This window comes from Amphiura filiformis, chromosome 17 (genome assembly GCF_039555335.1).
Source record: "Amphiura filiformis chromosome 17, Afil_fr2py, whole genome shotgun sequence".
Lineage (NCBI taxonomy): Eukaryota > Metazoa > Echinodermata > Ophiuroidea > Amphilepidida > Amphiuridae > Amphiura > Amphiura filiformis.
In genome coordinates, this window is record NC_092644.1 from 201857 (window position 1) to 222139 (window position 20283).

The following is a 20283-nucleotide window of genomic DNA, read 5'->3' on the forward strand; positions in this document are numbered from 1 at the left end:
ATTACATATATAATTTACTTCGAGGACTGTTATATATCAAAAATTTGAAAAATATCAATTTTTTTATAATTTGTCATAAAATTTGTATGATATTGTGATTTTCAAAAAATGAAAATTATTTGATATCAGAAAGACATGCTTCGTATTCAGAATGCAATTCGATAGGTCTGAGGTGCTCTCATGTCCTACAAAAAATACTGTCGAAACGCAATAAACGCTCATTTTAGATCCCTTAAATGGATCTTACATATAATAAATTATTGTGGTGTAAGGCGAATGAGCATCATTGTATCGGTACAACTAGTACACGTACCAACTATTTACAATAGCAGACTTGTCTCTCAGTTGGGTAAGCACGGTGAATATAAACCTAAAGTTGTATTATCATCCAGATACCTGATTTATACGGAGATTTATACATTCTAAATTTTGCAACGGCTAATGTAGTTGTGAATAAATGGGCTATTCCAGAAAAAAGATGCACACCCCTATAGAGGAGTTCGGATTTCCGGACTTTTTGTGAAAAATAGTTCAAAATCAGAAATCCTTAATTTGAGAGCTCATTTTGGACATTAGTCTGTTTTTTCCTTTATTTAAATGGATTTTCAAACTTTTCAAGTGACATTGGCAACTAGCATTCCAGTCGTTTTCAGAAAGCAGACTTGGAAATCGGGACATTTCTTTGATTGAAAATTGACTCCTCTATAGGGGGTGTACACTTATTTTCTGGAATAGCCCAATGGTTGAACCGTTTGTTGCACTCTCTTGATGCTACGTGCTTTGAATAAACCTGTGTAAATGCGGTCTTTATATGATATAAATACCATTAAATGGTCACATGTGTCAAAATTAATCTTTTGGTAAAGGGTTCGTAATTGTTAGAAGACAATTTCTTTGCTCTTTATACCATGTATTTTCGGGAAAACTGCGTGTTAGTGCACAAACACATAGTTGTCCAGAAAGTATGCGTTTGTATTTTTGGGACAATCATGTGTTTAATAGTGCATTATAAATAGCAAAGACATTTATTTTACCAATTACGAGCCCTTTTCCAAAAGACAATTGACACCTATGGCTGTTTTATTTGATTTATATTGTTATATAGGCACTGTATGTACACAGGTTTATTGAAAGTACGTACATGTAGCATCAAGACAGTGCAACAAACGGTTCAACCATTTGTTTACAACTACTAGTACATTATCCGTTGCAAAATGTGTAGTTTGTATGTTCAAACCTACATTCTTTGCGATTCGGGTGGCGGGAAGCTTACAGATCATCTGGTAAATAATTACGATAGCTTGTATGTTATATTAATATAACAGGCCGCAGAAAAGAGCCCCCACCTAGAAACTTCCCAAGAAAAATGGAAACATTCAAACATTACAAACTAGCTCACGAGATCAAATTAATGATGCTTAACGCGGCTGTGTACGTGTACTCTAGATATTGTTTCTTTCGCGAAATTGAGTTTTTTTGATATGTTTGTACTTTGTTATGTTTTTTATAAATACAAGGAATGAAAATCCAGATTTGTAAACTCCAACTGCAATATTTTAAGGATTTTATTTCACTATTCCACTCGTGTTTGAAATTGAAAAGGAAAGAAAATCTTTGTTGTACCAGCAGGATACACGCGCGCAATAACGCATCGCGTTGCGTATCGCGCAATTTGTTAACGCGCAAATACGCTACGCATACGCGACGCTTATCTACATGCGCGGCGCATCTTATGGAAAAGCACTGATTTCACCAAAACCTAGTGGTCAAATGGCTCCGTTTTAGCTGATGAAATGTGGGTTTTTTCAAGTTCTTTCCCCGATTTAAATATCAAGTTATGAATGGATTTCGCTCAAACTTCTCAAGGGGCCGTGGATTTACCCGATGTTCATGTAATGTAAGGTAGAAAAACGAAAACTGTCGCATTCTCCTGTGAGATTCGATGAAAGTGCAAAATGTGACCAATTTAAACTTCAACGGCCATTATTTCAATGTTCATTTTCTCGGTAAAATGACGATTTAGGTACACGATAACTCAATAAATACAGCATCTATATGTAAGCAAATATGATCATCGTAAGAAGCATGATCGACTCGAGAAACGGTTTTCCCATTTTTGTATATTTTCCCAGCAAACACAAAACGTTTTCGACATCATTCGCAAAAGGTTATAAAAGGTTGTCAGAAAACGTTTAAATGGCGGGTTATATAAAGGGTATATTAAGAGTATAAAACGTTTTCATAACCTTAAAAAACATTTTTTGATAATCTACTGCTCAGCAAACAAAAATGTTTTACAGAAAACATTTAAATGTCATGTTATATAAAGGGTATAAAAATGTTTTAATAACATTCCAAAAACATTCTTGAAAACTTGATACAAAACATTCTAAACAGAATGTTATTTTGTAGGTTGAAAAATATTTTGCGAAAAATGTTTGCCCAAAATATTTTCAATAACGTTTTAAAAACGTTTTCATGACCTTTATATAACCCGACATTTAAATGTTATTAAAAGGTTTTGAAAAAAACATTTTAAGAACATTTCTGTGTTTGCTGGGTTCAAATATTTTAACATAATGTTATTTAAGTATTGACACAATATTTGGGAAAAATGTTTGCAAAAATAGTTTATAATAACATTTTTTGAAAACATTTAAAAATGTTGTTGTAGTGTGTTTTCATACAAAACGTTTATCATGACCTTTATATAACCCGACATTTTAATGTTATTAAAACGTTATAACCTAAACCAAAAGCCTAAATATAACTTATTTAAAACGTTTTTAAAACGTTTTTGTGTTTTCTGGGTTGGTCTATTTCCGATTTTGGGCATCATTTTGTGCAAATAGGCGTTTGTGAATTTTAAAAAGTTCATTTTGATGCCTTATATGGTCAATAACTCAAAAAATAAGGCCAATATCAAAAAACTAAAAAAAACATTTTTGGAATGGAGCCTCAAGATTGAGATAAAAACAAAATGAAATATTTTGGAAAGAGTGTTTTTTTGTTATGATGTACCAAACAAATATTGCCAAAAACTCACTTTTTTTTCTTCGTGACTGTTGTTTTTACACCAAATCTATATTTATATTAAGATTCATTGATGTCTTGCCTTTATAAAAATGTATACTTTTATATGTCTTGCGCGAATAATTACAAAGTTATTGCACTTTTACTACATGCATCTCTGAGAGTACACAGCTGCCTTAATCGTTATTCTTAATATATCAATATATAGGGGAAAGAAGAATTGCGATTCGCACATTAGCACAATAAAACGTCCCTTATATCAAGCCTGGGGATCTTCTTTATCCAATATCATTCCTCTTGTGTGTCAGCTTTATTTGTCTCAATATATGAGTGCAAACACCGCTAGGTCATGCTCCCCTCTGCCTTATAAACCAATGTTCTAAAATTTACAGTCACAATACTAAGCTATAACTTATACTGTTAAAAACAGATATATTTTAATATATTGAAGCAAATTTAGCGCAGTTAGGTTCTAATATAATTGCTTGATCAAAAATGAGCCGTAAGTATTTACATAACAGTTCTAGATCATCAGTTTAAAACATTATATAACGGGAACAGAAGAACACAGCTTTGGTCTTTTTAGCATTGAGGACAATTATGTTACCATCCTCTGTGTAATTTCAGCAAGGTCGGAATTGAAGGAAATGTTAATATTGTAAGCATTATTAGAAATTCAATGAATTACTGTGTCCGAATACATGTTGGTAAGTCATTCACGTACATTGCGAACATTAGGGGACCATTATATTGATCCCTGCGGAACCCCAAACGTTACATTTGGAAAACCAAATAAAGTGTTACCATTTTCTGTGATCTACATCTTGTTATACAAAACAATAGTAAAGTGTGGTAACATTCTAACGTGCAATGGCGCAAATGTTGTATGGATACGGTGCTAACACTCCTCCTTGTTTAGGCTGAGTATTCAAACTCTCTGCATCTTTAGCCTTCTTGAAGCTAAATCGATGCATTAGATGAGTGTAAAAGATGTAGAGTTCCATACGGGCCAACTGTTTGCCGAGACATGCACGTTTACCTGTAATGAATAATTGAGACTACTTAATTATATATTTTTTTTAAAAACCGCTATTTCATCACCTATTCCATAGGACCCGTGGGTCTGTGTTCCATGCAAACTGGACGGTGGGATTGGGCACATAATTTTTATGTATTTGAAATTTTTCTGCCAAACAGCCAAACATAGGACCGACAAAAGGTACAATGCATTAGTAAGAGCTAAAGTTGGCGGCCTACACAAAAGACAAAGAAACAATAAAAAAAAAAAAACTAACTAACTAACTAACTAACTAACTAACTAACTAACTAACTAACTAACTAACTAACTAACTAACTAACTAACTAACTAACTAACTAACTAACTAACTAACTAACTAACTAACTAACTAACTAACTAACTAACTAACTAACTAACTAACTAAATAAATAAATAAATAAATAAACCTAAATACGGAGAGGAGCACGTCATCCATTTTGGGTGGGTACGTTCTTCCGGAATTCGGAGATAGCGAGTCTTTGGAAGCTGACGATGTTACGGTAAAAGGGCGTCTGCGAATCTAGGAACGGTCAAAAGCAAGGGTCTTTTTTGACTTTCTGGTTGAAAATCGCCTGGAAAAGGTCTGATCTTTAAGGAAAAGGGTCTTTTAGAGCTCAAATTATCAAAATCAGGGGTCTTTTTGCGGTCTGTTTGTGTAAAATTTAGGTTTTTTTTCGGAGCTGCGCGGTTCAAAAACAGTGGATGGAGCATAACCCGTATGGTAATTTGTATTAAGTGCCTCCCCCTATACATACCTGCACCAAACACAATATTGTGTGAAGGTTCCACGACCTGTCCTTTATCGTCCAAGAATCGCTCTGGTTTGAACGCATCAGGCTCTTCCCAAACTGACGCATCATGAGTAGCGCTAGACATATTGGTTTGCAGCATAGAGCCTTTGGGGATGGTAAACTCAAGAAATTCTGTCTCGTGTTTGGCGTAGCGAGGAAGAATAATGGCGACGATGCTTGCATAACGCTGGATCTCATGAATAACAGCTTGGGTGTAAGGCAGGTCAGGCTTATCAGAAAGTCTTGGCAGACGATTTCGTCCTACTACTGAGTCGATTTCTTCATGCACCCGTTTCTGAACGTCAGGAAATTTCATCATGTAGAGAAGAGCCCAACGTAAGGTCGTCGATGTTGTTTCAGTACCAGCAAAAAAGAAATCCTGAACGACTGCACGAAGTTCCACGTCGCTGAGATACGTTTGAACCCCTTGTTCATTTTTCCTCTGCATTTCGCTCAAATACGCGTCGATGTAGTCTCGCATGTTGTCTTTATCAAAGGTACTTCGGTGCTCATCTACGATATTTTGAACTTTGCGACGAATATTCAGGAAGGAGGCCATGGGGCCTTTCGGGAAAAATGGAATTCGAAACAGATATGGAGCTAATGTTGGCGACAGTAGGAATATGACACTAGCCAGATTATCTTGGTCTTGAAGTCCTTCTATCCAATGTAGCAAAAGTTTAAATTCTGGATCATCGTATTCAAACCGCTTCCCAAATACAACAGAGCAGATGACGTTAGACACAGCGTTAGAGAAGAGAAGGGTTGGCTCAAATGGTTGGCCTTGACCGAATTCAATTTCGGTAATCAAGTACCCACATTCTGTAGTGATCTGATTTTCGAAGCTTCTTTTACCGACGCCAAATCCTCTGAGAACAGTGAGGGAAAACCTGCGATGCTCTTTCCACATTTCTCCCGATGACATGAGAACTCCTGTAAAACATAAAATATTAGTATTGGATATGAAATTGTATATGACTGAAAATGAGAGAAATGATGAAAAAATCATTTGTCGTAAGGCGTGGGGTATGGGCGAACTTAAAGTACAGGTATCTGGAGAGGGGAAGCAACGAGTTACCTCAAATCACAGCGGCAGATAGTCACTGGGCCGCCTAGAGCGAATCTGTCTTTATTTTGGAAGGTTCGTGTTTGTTTTAAATTTTGGGGCGTTTTCCCAAAATTTAATATTTTTGGTGATATTTCAAAAAAGCGACATGCCAAAGGCAACTACAGGGTGTCCCAGAATGATTTGTACCGTGTTTGCAAAAATAACTAAAAATAGAAGACGGGCAGTGTATCTATTTTTGATACCAGCATTATAATGTTGGACATGTCTCCTACTTATTCTGTTAATCTCAGCACGCTACCTTTATTTGTTTTGGCGTGGCATGCAAGAATGTAAAATTGATGAAAAACGACTCGCATACCTTTGAAAAATGGCACGATACGATTAAATGAAGAATGTGGGATGTTTGGCACAGCATTTCGTCGACGACAACTACTGTTGGGGTTGCGCCTTAAAGCTTGCCGGACAGCTGCAATGTTCGCTCTAGTTCTTACAGTCTTACGAGCACCTGAAGCTTCACTCTGCCGATTCCTGACAGTTCCATGCTCGTCAAACGTCTTTCCATTATACACTATCGTCTAATCTTCTTTGCGTCTCAACATAGCTGCCGGTTTGCCAGTAAGTTTTTGAAAGAAATCCACGCTGCTGTACAGTAAATTGAGGAGCCGTCTTTTTTGTACCACAACCAGTTCGATCTCTGCAAGCATTTCAAATGACATGGACCTCACACCACAATAACTATAATTTTAAAACTACCGCCAAATAGAGAATGAGATTAGGCCACAAATCCTTAATTCCATATAATGATTGCTTCGTAACGTCATAAATAATAGATAGATATCGGCTATTTAGTGGAAATATGAACAAGGCACAACTAAAATACCTGCATAACTTTTGCAAATAACTTTGTGCTGAACGGTTAGTAATGTTACAGATTTTCAAAATAGGTTGCGTTGTCAAAACTTAGAATTCACCATTTTTACGCAATCTTCTATAACTTCTACTAGAAACGTCCAATTTTTAAAATCTAAAAAATCTGAGAAAGCTAAATATATGTAAAACTTAAAATGCAAAACAATATGACCATCCAACATGCCCTTCATACCTACAAAATTCCATCTTTCCCGGTATAGATCATTCTGGGACACCCTGTATTTGGGCACATAGTTTGTTCTTGTTATTGGGCTATTCCAGAAAATAGATGCACACCCCCTATAGAGGAGTTCGGATTTCCGGACTTTTTGTCCAATCGAGACTGTTGGAAATCCAGACTTTTAAAGTGTCCAAAGGCAAACAAATCCGGCAGAAAAATAGTTCAGCATCAGAAATCCTCAATTTAAGAGCTCATTTTGGACATTTCCGTAATTTTTCCTTCATTTAATTGGATTTCCAAGCTTTTTCAAGTGATATTGGCAACTGGAATTCCAGTCGTTTTCAGAAAGCAGACTTGGAAATCCGGACATTTCTTTGATTGGATATTTACTCCTCTATAGGGGTGTGCAATTATTTTCTGAATAGCCCTTTGCAGTTCTTTTTTTCCACATACCTAAGTTACCATTTGCTTTGGTGATTTACTAATATTATATATTTTGTGACTGCAATTTGGCGTTTTCAGTGGGTCACTTGATGATAAAATTACTTTGAATTCCTTGTAACAACATTCAAATTTGCGTCTGGATTACGTTTGTACAAAAACATCAGTCTTGAAAATGTGTCATTATTATTATTATGTCAATATTTTCAACATTTCATTATTATGTTTCTGGCAGGGTCAGCTGAGAAATGAAACTAGTTACGTTTATAGGACGTCATCGAACTTTTGGTTTGTTCCCTTACACTTCCCTTAAGTGCGATGCAAAATGAAATCTAACACATAGACATATTTATATACATTAATACTTATTTTACCACCATAACTCGTTCATTTTACCTCAAATCACGACACATAAATAATTGGGTAAACTATATTAATAATTAGTTAATCTATAATTTATAATTAATTATTAACTAATTAATTTATTATTGATTTTTATTTATCAATAAGTTTTATTGTTTGTAATCAATATTTGTAATCAATTTTGCTCTCTTGTTATTATGTGTGGACTTGATTATGTTTTTTACACCAGTCTGATGATTGCCAGCAAACTGCTGGCATGAAACTGACAGTAGCTGGAATATAAATACAACTCTGCCTTTTTGGATAATACTATATTTCGCTCTTCATACTCTGAATTGAGCACTTTTTCCACCGGGCAGTTTGATACTCCTTGCATATATATTTATTTATTCATTTATTTTTTTATTTACCAAATCCAAAACCAATTTTACCATAAATCATAACACATACATACAATGGGAAAACGGGTTATCTAATAATAAATTAAGTACTTATTCAAGTAATCAACCCTATTCAATTACCCCCATCAATTACGAAATGGCTTAATATGCATGTAAAAAATTATTAACGTAAATAAGGTCTTATCTTTTGAACAGTTTTGATAATTTATCACTTCTTTATCAACAAAAAACCCTTTTTCCTAATATAACTACTATTTACACACCATAAAATGGTTTAAAATGTTATAAACTTGCATACTTCAACCATTTTGGGGCAGCAGTTTGCCCTAAAAATAGCCAAAAAATGTCCATAAAATTGTTAATTATAGTTCAAAGTAACTCAGATTTCTTTGTATTATATGTAGAAACACGGCAGAATTTTTAAAACTGCATGAAAATGACACATTGATGTACTCATACACTTCAAAAATGTAAATCAAAATATTTGACTATGAGCTCATTAATTATTCATGAGCTAATTTGCATTTATTTATTTATTTATTTATTTATTTATTTATTTATTTATTTATTTATTTATTTATTTATTTATAAATTTATTTATAATATATTTATGCATTTAAGTTTATTTATGGTTTTCAAAATGTATCTACTTAAACATTAGATTTCTCATCGATCGTAATGAATCAGGACAAGAAACAACTTTTAAAGGGGTAAATACTGGTACTAAAGGGTTAACTTGTGATAGGAACCATCATGGTAGCATGGTCGGGAAGAGGTCTGGATATTGAATAGTGGATATTTTTGACAATAAAATTATCCTCCATTATCACCATAACACGTACATAATAATTATGAGACTAAACAAAATATGTAACTGACCTAAGCCATTCGCAAGTTCATCTGGATTGGCATCTTGTGGAAATGGTGGTCGATCTTCTCCCAATCCAGGACAAGTCAACGACTCGTTAACAGCCTTGTAACCGCTAACCATGACTATCTTGGTACCAAAAGGTAGTGATAAATAGCATACGGGTCCGTACTGCTTGTACAGAGTCTCAATCATTTCGTGCATGTTGCTCTTATTCTTTATCTTCATGTATAGGAAATGAGGCAAGCAACCTACTAAGGGCCAGCTTCTTGGACCAGGTGGAAGGTTTTTCACCTGATTGAGATAACCATGTACCATCCATGAGACTACGAGAAATACAATCAAACCGACTAACACAGCACGGATGTCCAACAGAACTGTCAAATAACTCAGCGCTTGTGAGACAGCCATGTTGTACGTTGTTGTTATTGTATAGGGAACTTGACCCAGCTGTTCAGGCGGCGGATGACATGATCGAGCCGGCAACTCCTTAAACCGCCCGGCCGTATGGCATTTTCCATATACTCGGTTAGTTTTGTGGGGTTCATTATCGAACCCCAACGGTTTTAGCTTGTATTTATATTATTTATCAACATAGGCCTATTTGTTTGTGATATTTCAAGCGTTTTAAAATTTCAAAATAATCCCATTCAATTACACGGTTGACGATGAAAATTTACTGAATTTAGGGACTGCACGTCGTACACCACCTGCAGCTGTTTATAATTATATGCATGCACTCAATTTTAATATTTAACGTGTATTATATGTACACGCCTTCTATTCCTGTGTAGGGATGTTTTACCTGTGAATACGCGCGAGCATAGCTCACTTTAATACGACCTGCATCATTTTCTCGGAACGGGCAAACAGCTATCTTCTGAAGATAGCGTGCGGGCCTATTAAAACAACAGAAAATATTTCACACATTTAGAAAACATCTGTTAGGAAAGTTTGTTTTTGATGAATCTTGTTTGTTTGTTTGGTTTTTCGCTATATACTCAAGATAGTATTTATTTATAAAATACAAAGAAAGTAAGTAAGAAAAGTTAAAAATAGTTTGTTATACTGATGAAACCATTTGGAACCGTATGAACTAATTTAAAAAAATCATAGATTTAGCATGAGACAAGTCAGAAATTTCATTTGGCATATTTTTTGTACGTCATGTTTGTTGTTTGTGTGCTTGCTTGTTTGTTATCAACAGGCTAGAATTTACGGTGTGATTTGCATATCATTAAAGGACCTTTGCGACATCACGTATCATCTGCTGTCAAAAACACGCGCTCAAAACCTACTTACGGCCTGCAGCATTTTCTCGGAACGCGCAAACAACACAGAAAATATTTCACAAATTTAGAAAGCGTAAGTTTGTTTTGTTTGTTTGTTTCCTAATTGTTTGCTTGATAGTTTTTCCACTATCTGCTCAAAATAGTATTTATTTATAAAATTCAAAGAAATTGAGAAAGGTTGAATATATTTTGTTAGGCCTATTTACTGATGATAGTATTATAAACCTTATGTAATAAAAAGAAAAGAAGGAAATCATATATATTTAGCATCAGACAAGTCAAAAATTTCATTTGGCAATTTGGGTATTAAGGAAATCGAATATTCCATCGGTAATTTTATCAGCCAATAATTTTAATACCTATTTCTGAACTTTGACTGTGTGATATAATACCTACGCAAAGTGTTGCATTTTAGGGGGACTCGTTTTTTTATCTTTTTTTTTTTTTGTTTTTTGCATTTTCGGTCGCTCCATTTGGAGACACACTTTTGGGTATTGATGGGAAAGGAACTGCTTAATCCGAGCCGGGATCCCCAACTGCCACTGAGGCTGATGCAAAAAAATTTCCTCGCGAAAATTTTTCGGGGCCCCCTTTACATACCTCAAAAAATTCAGGGCCCCCCTTTTTGACATGAAAATTATGGGTCAACCCCATAGAAAAGCATATAAACTCAATTTTCCAGGAAAATTTGTAGTCATTTTTTTCAGCCCCCCCCCTTAGGAGGCTCAACATTTTTCAGGTCCCCCCTTTTTGCATCAGGCCCCCTTACAAGTGTTTGTGAACGGTCCCTAATACTAAATACTGTTTTGCCACTTATGGTCCTCTGAAAAGGTGGCCAAAATTGTGTCAAATCCCAAATATTTCTAACAATTACACGGCTACACGCCACCGAGCATACAAGGAAAAAATATCAGTGACAACGGGACAAGTAAAAAAATAATAACTTTGATAATGACAATACGGAAAAAATCGCCCGGGCATACGCGTCACCTACAAAATTTCTACCTGATCGATTCATACAGCGTGATATAGCATTTTATCAAGGTCATGCTATTCATTAACTCTGAATCTTTGGCGTGGAAACAAGGTCTTCATTCTGTGCTAGCTGCGCAGTAACATATAACTTCAGTTTGGTTGCTTACCCTGCCTTGCATAGTGTGTTAATTTTCAGTGAGAGTGGTATAAAATCAAACCTCCAAAATGCCGCAGTACAAGTTGATTTACTTTCCTGTGATGGGCAGAGCTGAGTTAACACGGCTTTTGTTTGCACAAGCTGGGGTAGATTATGAAGATCATCGCCTTGCTTCTGACACATGGCCTACTCTAAAACCAAGTAAGTGTTAAAATTAGGAAATAGCCATATAGCCATGATTTATATGGGGTGCGGCGGGAATAAAATTGAACCGTTTAATAGTTTTCCCTTCAAAACAGGTCCGATTTCACTTGAACGTGTTTTACCGAAAAAAGTGGACGTTTTTATTTTTTGCTTCAAATAAGAGCTGATTTTCAACATTTTTACAGACAAAAATTAAACTTTTTTATTCAAATTTGTCACCCCGCCCCTTAGCTGCGGCTTTGAGTATTACATTACACAATTAACAGCGTTAATTCAGCTGGGGAATTCACTCGGTCAAATTGCGTAGTGTTATCAAATTTTGATATATAACAGTCCTCGAAGTAAATTTTATAAATCTAATGATATATTCTTAAAGTGTATGTAGCTGGGAGGAAAAGCCGACGATCAATTGAAAATGTTGACCTTTTATATTGAAGATATGGATTTTTTCCCAAAAGACCCATTTTTTTTTGGTGTTTTGGGAAAAAATCCATATCTTCAATACAAAAGGTCAAAATTTTCAATTGATCGTCGGCTTTTCATCCCACCTACATACACTTTAAGTATAAATCATCAGATTTATAAAGTTTACTTCAAGTACTGTTAAATATCAAAAATATCAATTTTAATGATTTGCCATAAAATGTGTATTACATTGCGAATTTCAAAAATCAAAATTATTTGATATCAGAAGGACATTATTCGTATTAAGAATGCAATTCGATATGTCTGATGTGCTCTAATGTCCCAAAATAAATACTGTCCAAACGTTCATACCCCTTCCCTTAATATAATATCCCTTGGAAAATGCAACGTGACTTTGGTGCTGACTGATGGTAACACGGTTAAGCGGTCATAACTAGATTGGCCTCGCTTGGTTTCAATCACTCAATGAAATGAAATTCTTTCCTTTTGTTGTGTCTAATTGGATTGCCAAGGTGACGTTGAGGTTACCCGTTTACCAAATTTATCCATAGATAAAAATGAAAGAACAAATAAATAATTTTTTCGCCTTCCCGTTAAGGTATCCCCGAAGAGAAATATATAATAGTGCTATTGGCGAACTGAGAAAATAGCCTTATGTTGTGAAATTGCGTAGTAATACATTTTTATTACTTCAGCGAGGGGTAATAGAATCCGTCGGGAGCCAAAAAGACACCTTTAGCAATTATTGAGTTGAGGTCAAAGGTCACACAAGGGAATTAAATTTTAAAATGCTATATTCAAGTTCTTCCTTAAATCCGACCATATGTCAAAATGCCTAATTCATGAGGTAAAAATCAAAATAAATTGTGCAGGGGTAAAATTCTCAAAATGATCCAATTGCAATTGCATCTTCTATTCTATTGACAATGTGTACGGAGTCTACACTTAATGTGTTGAGCTATAAACTGTAAATGTTTCAACTATAAATGGTGGTCAGAAGTGTATAATTTGAGATGGGTTTTGGAAGGCTTAAATATTCTTTAATTTCTTAACATGTCTTGTTTTCAAAAATAGTTGAATTTTATGAGTATGTAAGTTTGCTTGTCTGATCAATCCAAAATCAATCAATCTAGATAATTGCGTTTCAACACCTTTAAAAGAAGTTGATCCCTTGATAAAGGAAGGTCCTCTCTATTTACTGACCAATCAAGAAAGAGTTTGGGGTAATGTTTTCTGGTGGAATAATATTATAAAGTGTAATCAAACATTTCCATCTACAGCTATGCCTACTGGAACCCTACCAGTCCTGGAAATCGATGGGAAGAGGGTAGCACAAAGCCAAGCCATCGCTAGATATGTAGCGCGAGAGTTTAGTAAGTAATATAGTACAGTAACATTTAAAACAATTATAACCATTACTGTAAGGGTACAGTCTGTTTACCATATAATTCATTACATGTATAGTTTTCTCTCTTTAAATTTTGCATAATCTTTCTGCGGAAATCTTCACTAATGTCATTAAGTTCATGGTATTATCTTTAAATAATGTTAATCAGAATGCAAAAACGAATGCAAAAACAAATACAAACTTTGCAAAAATATATAAAATGCACACATGTGCTTACAATTGCACGAACTTAATTTCTGTAAAAATAATAAAAATGTTTGGATTTGTTTGGATCATTTTTGACAACTCGATGAAAGTACAAGAGGTGGTTTTCTGATATCAAGTTAAACGGTTGTATCAAAGTATTCTTTGTTGTATGTTAATTATAAAAATTAAAAACGCACATAAACTCTGTATTAAATTTTGCATGAACGGCACACCCCGGCGGCACATGTATCCCATCTCTTAAAATGTCTCACATTGGCATAAAATTCTCAAAACCTTTCCATTTTACCCTATTTTATCCCAAAACAAAGGTGATATGTTGTGTAATTTTCAACACTATTTTTGCCCCATAATTAAGGTGTTTAACGGTTTAAACAAGAAGACGTACAGGGTAATTCTGGCCAGTTTCTGTCCGTTAGATGGGGCTGGCTAGTCCGGTAAAACCGTCTGGGTCCACTGCCCCCTACGCCTGTTGCGGATTTTCTCGTTCACAGGCTGAGTGACCGAAAATTGGGCAGAACGGGCGCTGCCAGAGGCGTTGTGAGATAATCTTTACTTGATTCCCCCTCCTTGAATGTTTGAACCACAACAAACTATACCCTTTTTGCATATAGGATTTTCCGACTCAATCAGCTTTACTTTGTGGAGGAACTTCATGGTCATTTTTTTGGATGAAACTAGTATAGAAATACTTTAAGCACGGATTTTTAATTTTCACTGCACGGATTTTTATTCTCTTTGCACGAACGTGCCAGCAGGTGAGCAGGAGGCACGTTAAAATAGCTCCTGATAGTAGTTAGGAGTTCTGCTTATGGATACATCGATTGCTGGTCGGAATCCTAGCTTAGATTATTTTGATTTATAGCAATTCTATTTCCAACGTTAAAAATACAAGCAAAGTAAAAATTCGACGGAAGAGTAAAACCTGGATTTTGGGTATGTGGCGCGGTAATATATCTGTAAAGTATCAGGAAAGTAGCTGTAGTCGAAGCACGGATGCCGATAAAAGCTGTTACATTGATTTTTTTCATACAGAATTGGCTGGTGATAATAACTGGGAAATGGCTCAGTGTGAACAAGTACTGGAAACCCTCGTTGATATTACTACTGACATGGTTCCCATGTTTACTGAAAAAGATGAAGCCAAAAGGTAGGTTTCATAAATGAATAGGTGCGTAACATAATGCCAGATCATCAAGTCTTTCATTGTACCAGCGGGATACCCATTGCTGATATGTAAACGGGAGCGACGACACTAAATCAAGCAGAATGCAGAATCACTGAATAGGTGACATGCAGGCCATGCAGGCAGAGGCGTCAATCCGAAGTTGATAGTTTAATAGGGGGAACACAAGTTTTGTTAAATATGATCGCAGAGGATGGCCCTCGTCGTCCATTCGTTGGAAAATTCTAAAATATGGGGGCCAAATGAAGTCATTTGATGGACACCTTTTACACTATTATTATGTAAAATGTTAGTTGGAATTCCGTGAATTTTTCCGCTTTTCCGTATCACGAAGAAATCGTGGCTTTGCGTGAGAATGCGTCTAAAAATTAGATTGCCATTCCCCTTTTTGAAACAAACGCACACGTAGTACGCACGGTCCACGTTGAAATTGAACGTTGAATAGCCTAATTCTTTAATTCTCGGAAGATTTTCTTTGCGGCAAAGACTTGTTTGATAATGTTTTTACTGCTATTATGTTGTGCTGCTTTTTTCATTCACACTATGAATTCACAGGCAGAATTGAAGACATCCATATATGAGGAAAAGACCAAAACCAAATTGAAATATATAGAAAATATGCTAGCAGCTAACGGGGGAGACTACTTCGTTGGGAAGAAGGTAATGTATATTAGTTTGTTTTTGTTTTTTGCTTTTTTGATTTTGTTCTGGTTTGTTTTTGTCATGTTATTTACATATTTTTGAATATTAATGACTTTACTTGCATATTCTTTGTATTTATTAAAAAAAACCCTTTTGTAAACATTTGTTGTGGGTGCACCTTAAATAAGAACCACATGAAACTAAATACGAACCACGTAATGTTTGTTAAGGTGGCATGCAGGATCACTCAAATTTTAGAAATTAAGAAAATAATGGTGATAAGTATATAAAAGTATACATTTTCTGAAAGGAAATGATGCATGGCGGATTCCTGCATAAATTCCTGCAGAATGCTAGTTTTGTGTCTTTAGAACACAAATATGCAATTTTGGCGCTTTTCTCAAAAACTGCTCATTTTTGCAGGAATCCGCCATGCTAGTTGGATTCCTTGCATCATTTCCTTTCTGAAAATGTATATTTTTGGGTGGGTGCGGCGTGCCGCACCCACCCTGTATTCTCTGACTATTGACCTACTTTTTCACATGCCGCAGTGTTGAGAAAATATTCGTGCCAGTTATATCCCAAACACCCACAGAGGTGATAGTTTACGGCGAGTTTTGTAATTATTACTTGATTTTGATATGTAAGTAATACGATAAAGTCGTCATAGGCAGTAATGTGTTTGTATTAAAAGAAATAACAAAAATAATTGTTTAAGTAATAGAAATACTATTTGGAAATTGCAGCAAGATTTGCAGATGTTTTTATTTGAACAGTATCAGTTCACCAGTTTTGCTAGTTTTCCTAATCTTTGGGCTAAATTAATAGCATCGTGAAGGTCATATATATCATTTTATACTGAGAGCTTCGGCATGTACTTAAATACAGCTTCTATGTGCATTGTGTTCAGTGTGTACATAGGCTATTTACTTTTCAAATCTTTGATGCTTGTATAAGGTATTATAGACAAATTATTATAATGCATGTGCACCAGTAGAAATGGCCCAGGTTGAATAAAATAAATAAACATATGAATGAATATTTTATTCCCTGGATTATTTTTGTTGGGACAAAATAATGATATAGTTTGACGCTTTGAAATACAGTTATTATCATAATAAAGTTACAAAGTTAAAAAATAATATCGAAATATTGTAAAATCAAACATTTCCCCTCATAAGTTGCAATACAACATATTGAGGAAATTGACATGACAGATTTTTAAACTTTGATATGGAAATCTACCCCAGCCCTGTTATCTCACCAGAGAAGATGAGCAGAAGTCTTTCTATCTGATGATAAAAAAAACCTCTAGGTATGATTACGAAAATGTTTTAAATAACTATTATTTACAAAAGTTTTATAACCATGTTTTATATAAAATGTTAACATAAAACGTCTTGTGTTATGATGTGAAGGGTTAATATATAAACGTATAAAGTTTAACTTTGTTTATACGTTTTGTGTTATTCCCCTATTGGAAATCGATGTTGTGTCATAGTTTCCCTGTTTTTAATTGTGAACTTGACTTACTCATTCTTTCATTTCTCTTGACAATTTTTCATTTGCCCACCCTATTCCTTTTAAAGGAATTTTTATTATAACTTCTCATCATTACGTTTAAAGATACAATACAAAACAATGCTTAAAATTTCCCACTTTGAGTGATCATGCGTGCCCTTTTTTTATTAGTTTTTTTATTTTGACCAACTTTACCAAAAATATTTGAAATTTGTGAAAGTCTGGCTTTTTTATGATTTTTTTGAAAACTAAGCATTTTTTGACCATTTTTGGTACAAATTTCTCAAAGTTGGTCAAAATTCAAAAAAATGAAAAAAGTACTCCTAGACATTTTATCTACTATAGTTTTAAAAAATCTTGGCCCAAGAACTTTTTGTTACGTTTAACGAAAAAGAAGTGGGCCAAAAAACCGTTGTGTGGGATTTTGGCCCCAAAATGAGCATTTTGGCCCAAATTTGACCGCACAGGAGAATTTATCAAGTATTTGCCATTCTAAATATGTATACTTTTAAAATATAAACACAGATATTATTACATTTCACAACACGGTGTTTCACGCCAAAGCGATCTTCAGGTGAAGATCGTGAAACACCGTGTTGTGAAATGTAATAATATCTGTGTTTATATTTTAAAATAGCTCTACCATTTATTGGTATCGAGCACTGTATAGCTGTCTGTGATACTTCTACTTCTTAATATGTATACTTTTATATACTTTAGACGAACTATTAAGCAGTTATGAGACCCGAAAGTTTCCATAATTCCAGGGTTAAGACAAACCTTAAATGCAACGTTCAATCATTTGACTTATATATTTCTTTTTTTTTTTTAAATATTTCTAAATATATTCATTATAGTGTACGATAGCAGACCTGGGACTCCTGAACATTGTCGATCGTATTCAGCTGGTGACAGGTAATGACCTCAAGGATTTTCCTAAATTGGTAGCACACAAGGAGAAAGTCAGCAAGGAACCTAGGATTGCTGCTTGGCTGGAGAAGAGACCTAAAACTCCATACTAAGGAAGGAAAAGTTCCACAGTGATTGTGACTCTGTCGGCGATTTATTTTATATAGTTGATTGGCTTTCACATACGGTTTTGGAGAGTTTTTGTTTTTGTCTTAGGTTTTTGTTTGTTTGTTTGTTTGTTTGTTTTTGTATACGTCACATTCAACCGTGATTGGATAATATTTACTATAGTTGCTCAGGCTTATGATCACGTATTTTGTTCGCTACTGGTGTATACACGAGTAACTTGACTTCAGTAACGAAGGGTCAACTGTTTTCACTATATATTGTTCACAGAGCTGACAGGCGATTTCCTAATGCATTGTGGGACGGTTTTTACAAAATGCTGGATCAGCTGAACTCTGACCTATCGGGGAAATTATTTCTTGGGCTCACAAAACTGCAAAATATTGTTTAAAATATGTTTTACTCCAATAAAAAATGTATTAAAATATCTCACAAACTAGTTACTTTAAATAGTTTAATGGTAATATTATTACATGAACAAGTAAATAATAATTAACCAATTTTCACGATAGGTCAGCTGTACCACAATGCATTGCGAATTGAATGCCAAATTGGCTTATTTGGGCTTGTGACATGTAAACTACGAAAAAAATAAGCCTCGTTCGCAGCATAAAAGAAGTAACGATAAAGAATAATTATCAGTCAATAGTCAATATAAGACATAAATTGTAAAAATTACATTAATTACTTTTACGGTTATATTAATGTAAAATTAACCACGCGCTGATGTCTTGTAACGTGCATCAAATAGCCTCCAAATATTCTCTTATAACATGTGAACACATGTTAAAAACTCATGATTCAGATGAAATTCAGATTTCATAAGGCATTTTTTTACCCCTGTACATCTTGAAAATTAACCTTTGCCTACGAGGGGAAAGTGTTAGCTTTCGTTCGATATAAAAAAATTCAGATTGGATGAAGGGAACACCTGAGGTTTTGACAAAAAAACACTCACAAATTCCAATTTTCCACTAGATCTCACACAGCTCTTATGATGCCATGTGCTCAACCGTTTTGTGTAATCACAGACCACAGACTGCATAGAGGCTAGACTCGCTGCGTTGAGAAATATCTGTGTATCAAGGTGGAAACTGTAGCTAACTGTGCGTAGATGCATTTGAAGAGAAGTTTGTAGCCAAACCTTTTCATATGGGGGGGTCAGGTGATTTATTTAGTTCTTGAAGGGGAGGTCAGATGGACCTTCTAGGGCATTACCCGTGGACCCCTTACCATTGGACTTGCACTTTGCGTGTCAGCCAACACTTTGGTCGAAGTTCGACGTCAGAGGAATCTGCTGCATGGTTTCCAACCGCCACAGTGTGATATAAATTTTTCAGAAAAACTATATAATTTGGATATATTTCTGTGTTAACAATTGGCAGGGTGAAGGTCTATTATAATTATTTAGGCAATTAAATAATTAATTAAATAGGGGGTCCCTGAAAGAACTGTATCGTCGGAAACGTTATTATTTGGGTATTTTAATGTCACAACTAAACATAACAAAATACTTAGTGTGATTAAGGAATAAATCAGCTATCGCATACTTTTTGAATTTTGACAATTGACTAAGCCGTTCTTGCAATATATCATCATCAGTTATTTATTTACACTTAGTTTTTGCGTTATAGTACCTCCAAAAAGTTCCTGACGATACAGTTCTTTCAGGGACACCCTGTACGAGTGTTCACTAATTATAATGTAAATTTTTGCCAAACACATGTACCGGTAGGTCATATTGTTATTCAATTGCAGAATTATAATTAATTGTAATTAACTAATTGTTCAATTACGTTTCAATACTAGTAAATTACATTGGTAAAAATGAAATAAAGATGAAATAAAATGACAAAACAATGATTTATAGTAATATATCACGACCTACTCGAATCTTTGAATATTATACTTGCTGATGAAGAATATTTTGCTGCTGCGGGGGGTGATAGAGTTACGCAATCTAATGTTCAGATATCGGTAGGCCTATATATATTTAGAATAGAGGGGGGGGGGGCTAGATTGGTATAGCTATATATTTTTTCTTCGTGCAAATTGATTGAGGTAAGTTTGAGGTAAAAAGAAGCTATGTTTTTGCTATGCCAAAAATGCGTAATATGGTG

At 34.7% G+C, this 20283-nt stretch overlaps 2 protein-coding genes across 2 annotated transcripts; one reads left to right on the forward strand and one right to left on the reverse strand.

Moving 5' to 3' along the window:
- Positions 1-2561: 2561 nt before the first annotated feature.
- On the reverse strand, positions 2562-9821 carry LOC140136756 (cytochrome P450 2J6-like). The gene is made up of 3 exons (XM_072158340.1): positions 9125-9821; positions 4846-5814; positions 2562-4072 (listed from the first exon to the last, which is right to left on the reverse strand). The coding sequence occupies exons 1-3, from the start codon at positions 9522-9524 to the stop codon at positions 3894-3896; spliced, it is 1548 nt and encodes a 515-aa protein (XP_072014441.1). The 5' UTR covers positions 9525-9821; the 3' UTR covers positions 2562-3893.
- A 1556-nt stretch (positions 9822-11377) lies between these two features.
- Positions 11378-20032, forward strand: LOC140136758 (probable glutathione S-transferase 6). The gene is made up of 5 exons (XM_072158342.1): positions 11378-11738; positions 13448-13540; positions 14815-14928; positions 15519-15625; positions 17986-20032. The coding sequence occupies exons 1-5, from the start codon at positions 11606-11608 to the stop codon at positions 18148-18150; spliced, it is 612 nt and encodes a 203-aa protein (XP_072014443.1). The 5' UTR covers positions 11378-11605; the 3' UTR covers positions 18151-20032.
- The last annotated feature ends 251 nt before the right edge of the window (positions 20033-20283 follow it).

Coding starts and splice junctions, on each gene's coding strand:
- LOC140136756 (XM_072158340.1), bottom strand. CDS start 9,524: ATGGCTGTCTCACAAGCGCTGAGTTATTTGACAGTTCTGTTGGACATC. Junction 5,815..9,124: donor TGAACTTGCGAATGGCTTAG/GTCAGTTACATA, acceptor TATGTTTTACAG/GAGTTCTCATGTCATCGGGA. Junction 4,073..4,845: donor CAATATTGTGTTTGGTGCAG/GTATGTATAGGG, acceptor TATTCATTACAG/GTAAACGTGCATGTCTCGGC.
- LOC140136758 (XM_072158342.1), top strand. CDS start 11,606: ATGCCGCAGTACAAGTTGATTTACTTTCCTGTGATGGGCAGAGCTGAG. Junction 11,739..13,447: donor ATGGCCTACTCTAAAACCAA/GTAAGTGTTAAA, acceptor TTCCATCTACAG/CTATGCCTACTGGAACCCTA. Junction 13,541..14,814: donor ATATGTAGCGCGAGAGTTTA/GTAAGTAATATA, acceptor TTTTTCATACAG/AATTGGCTGGTGATAATAAC.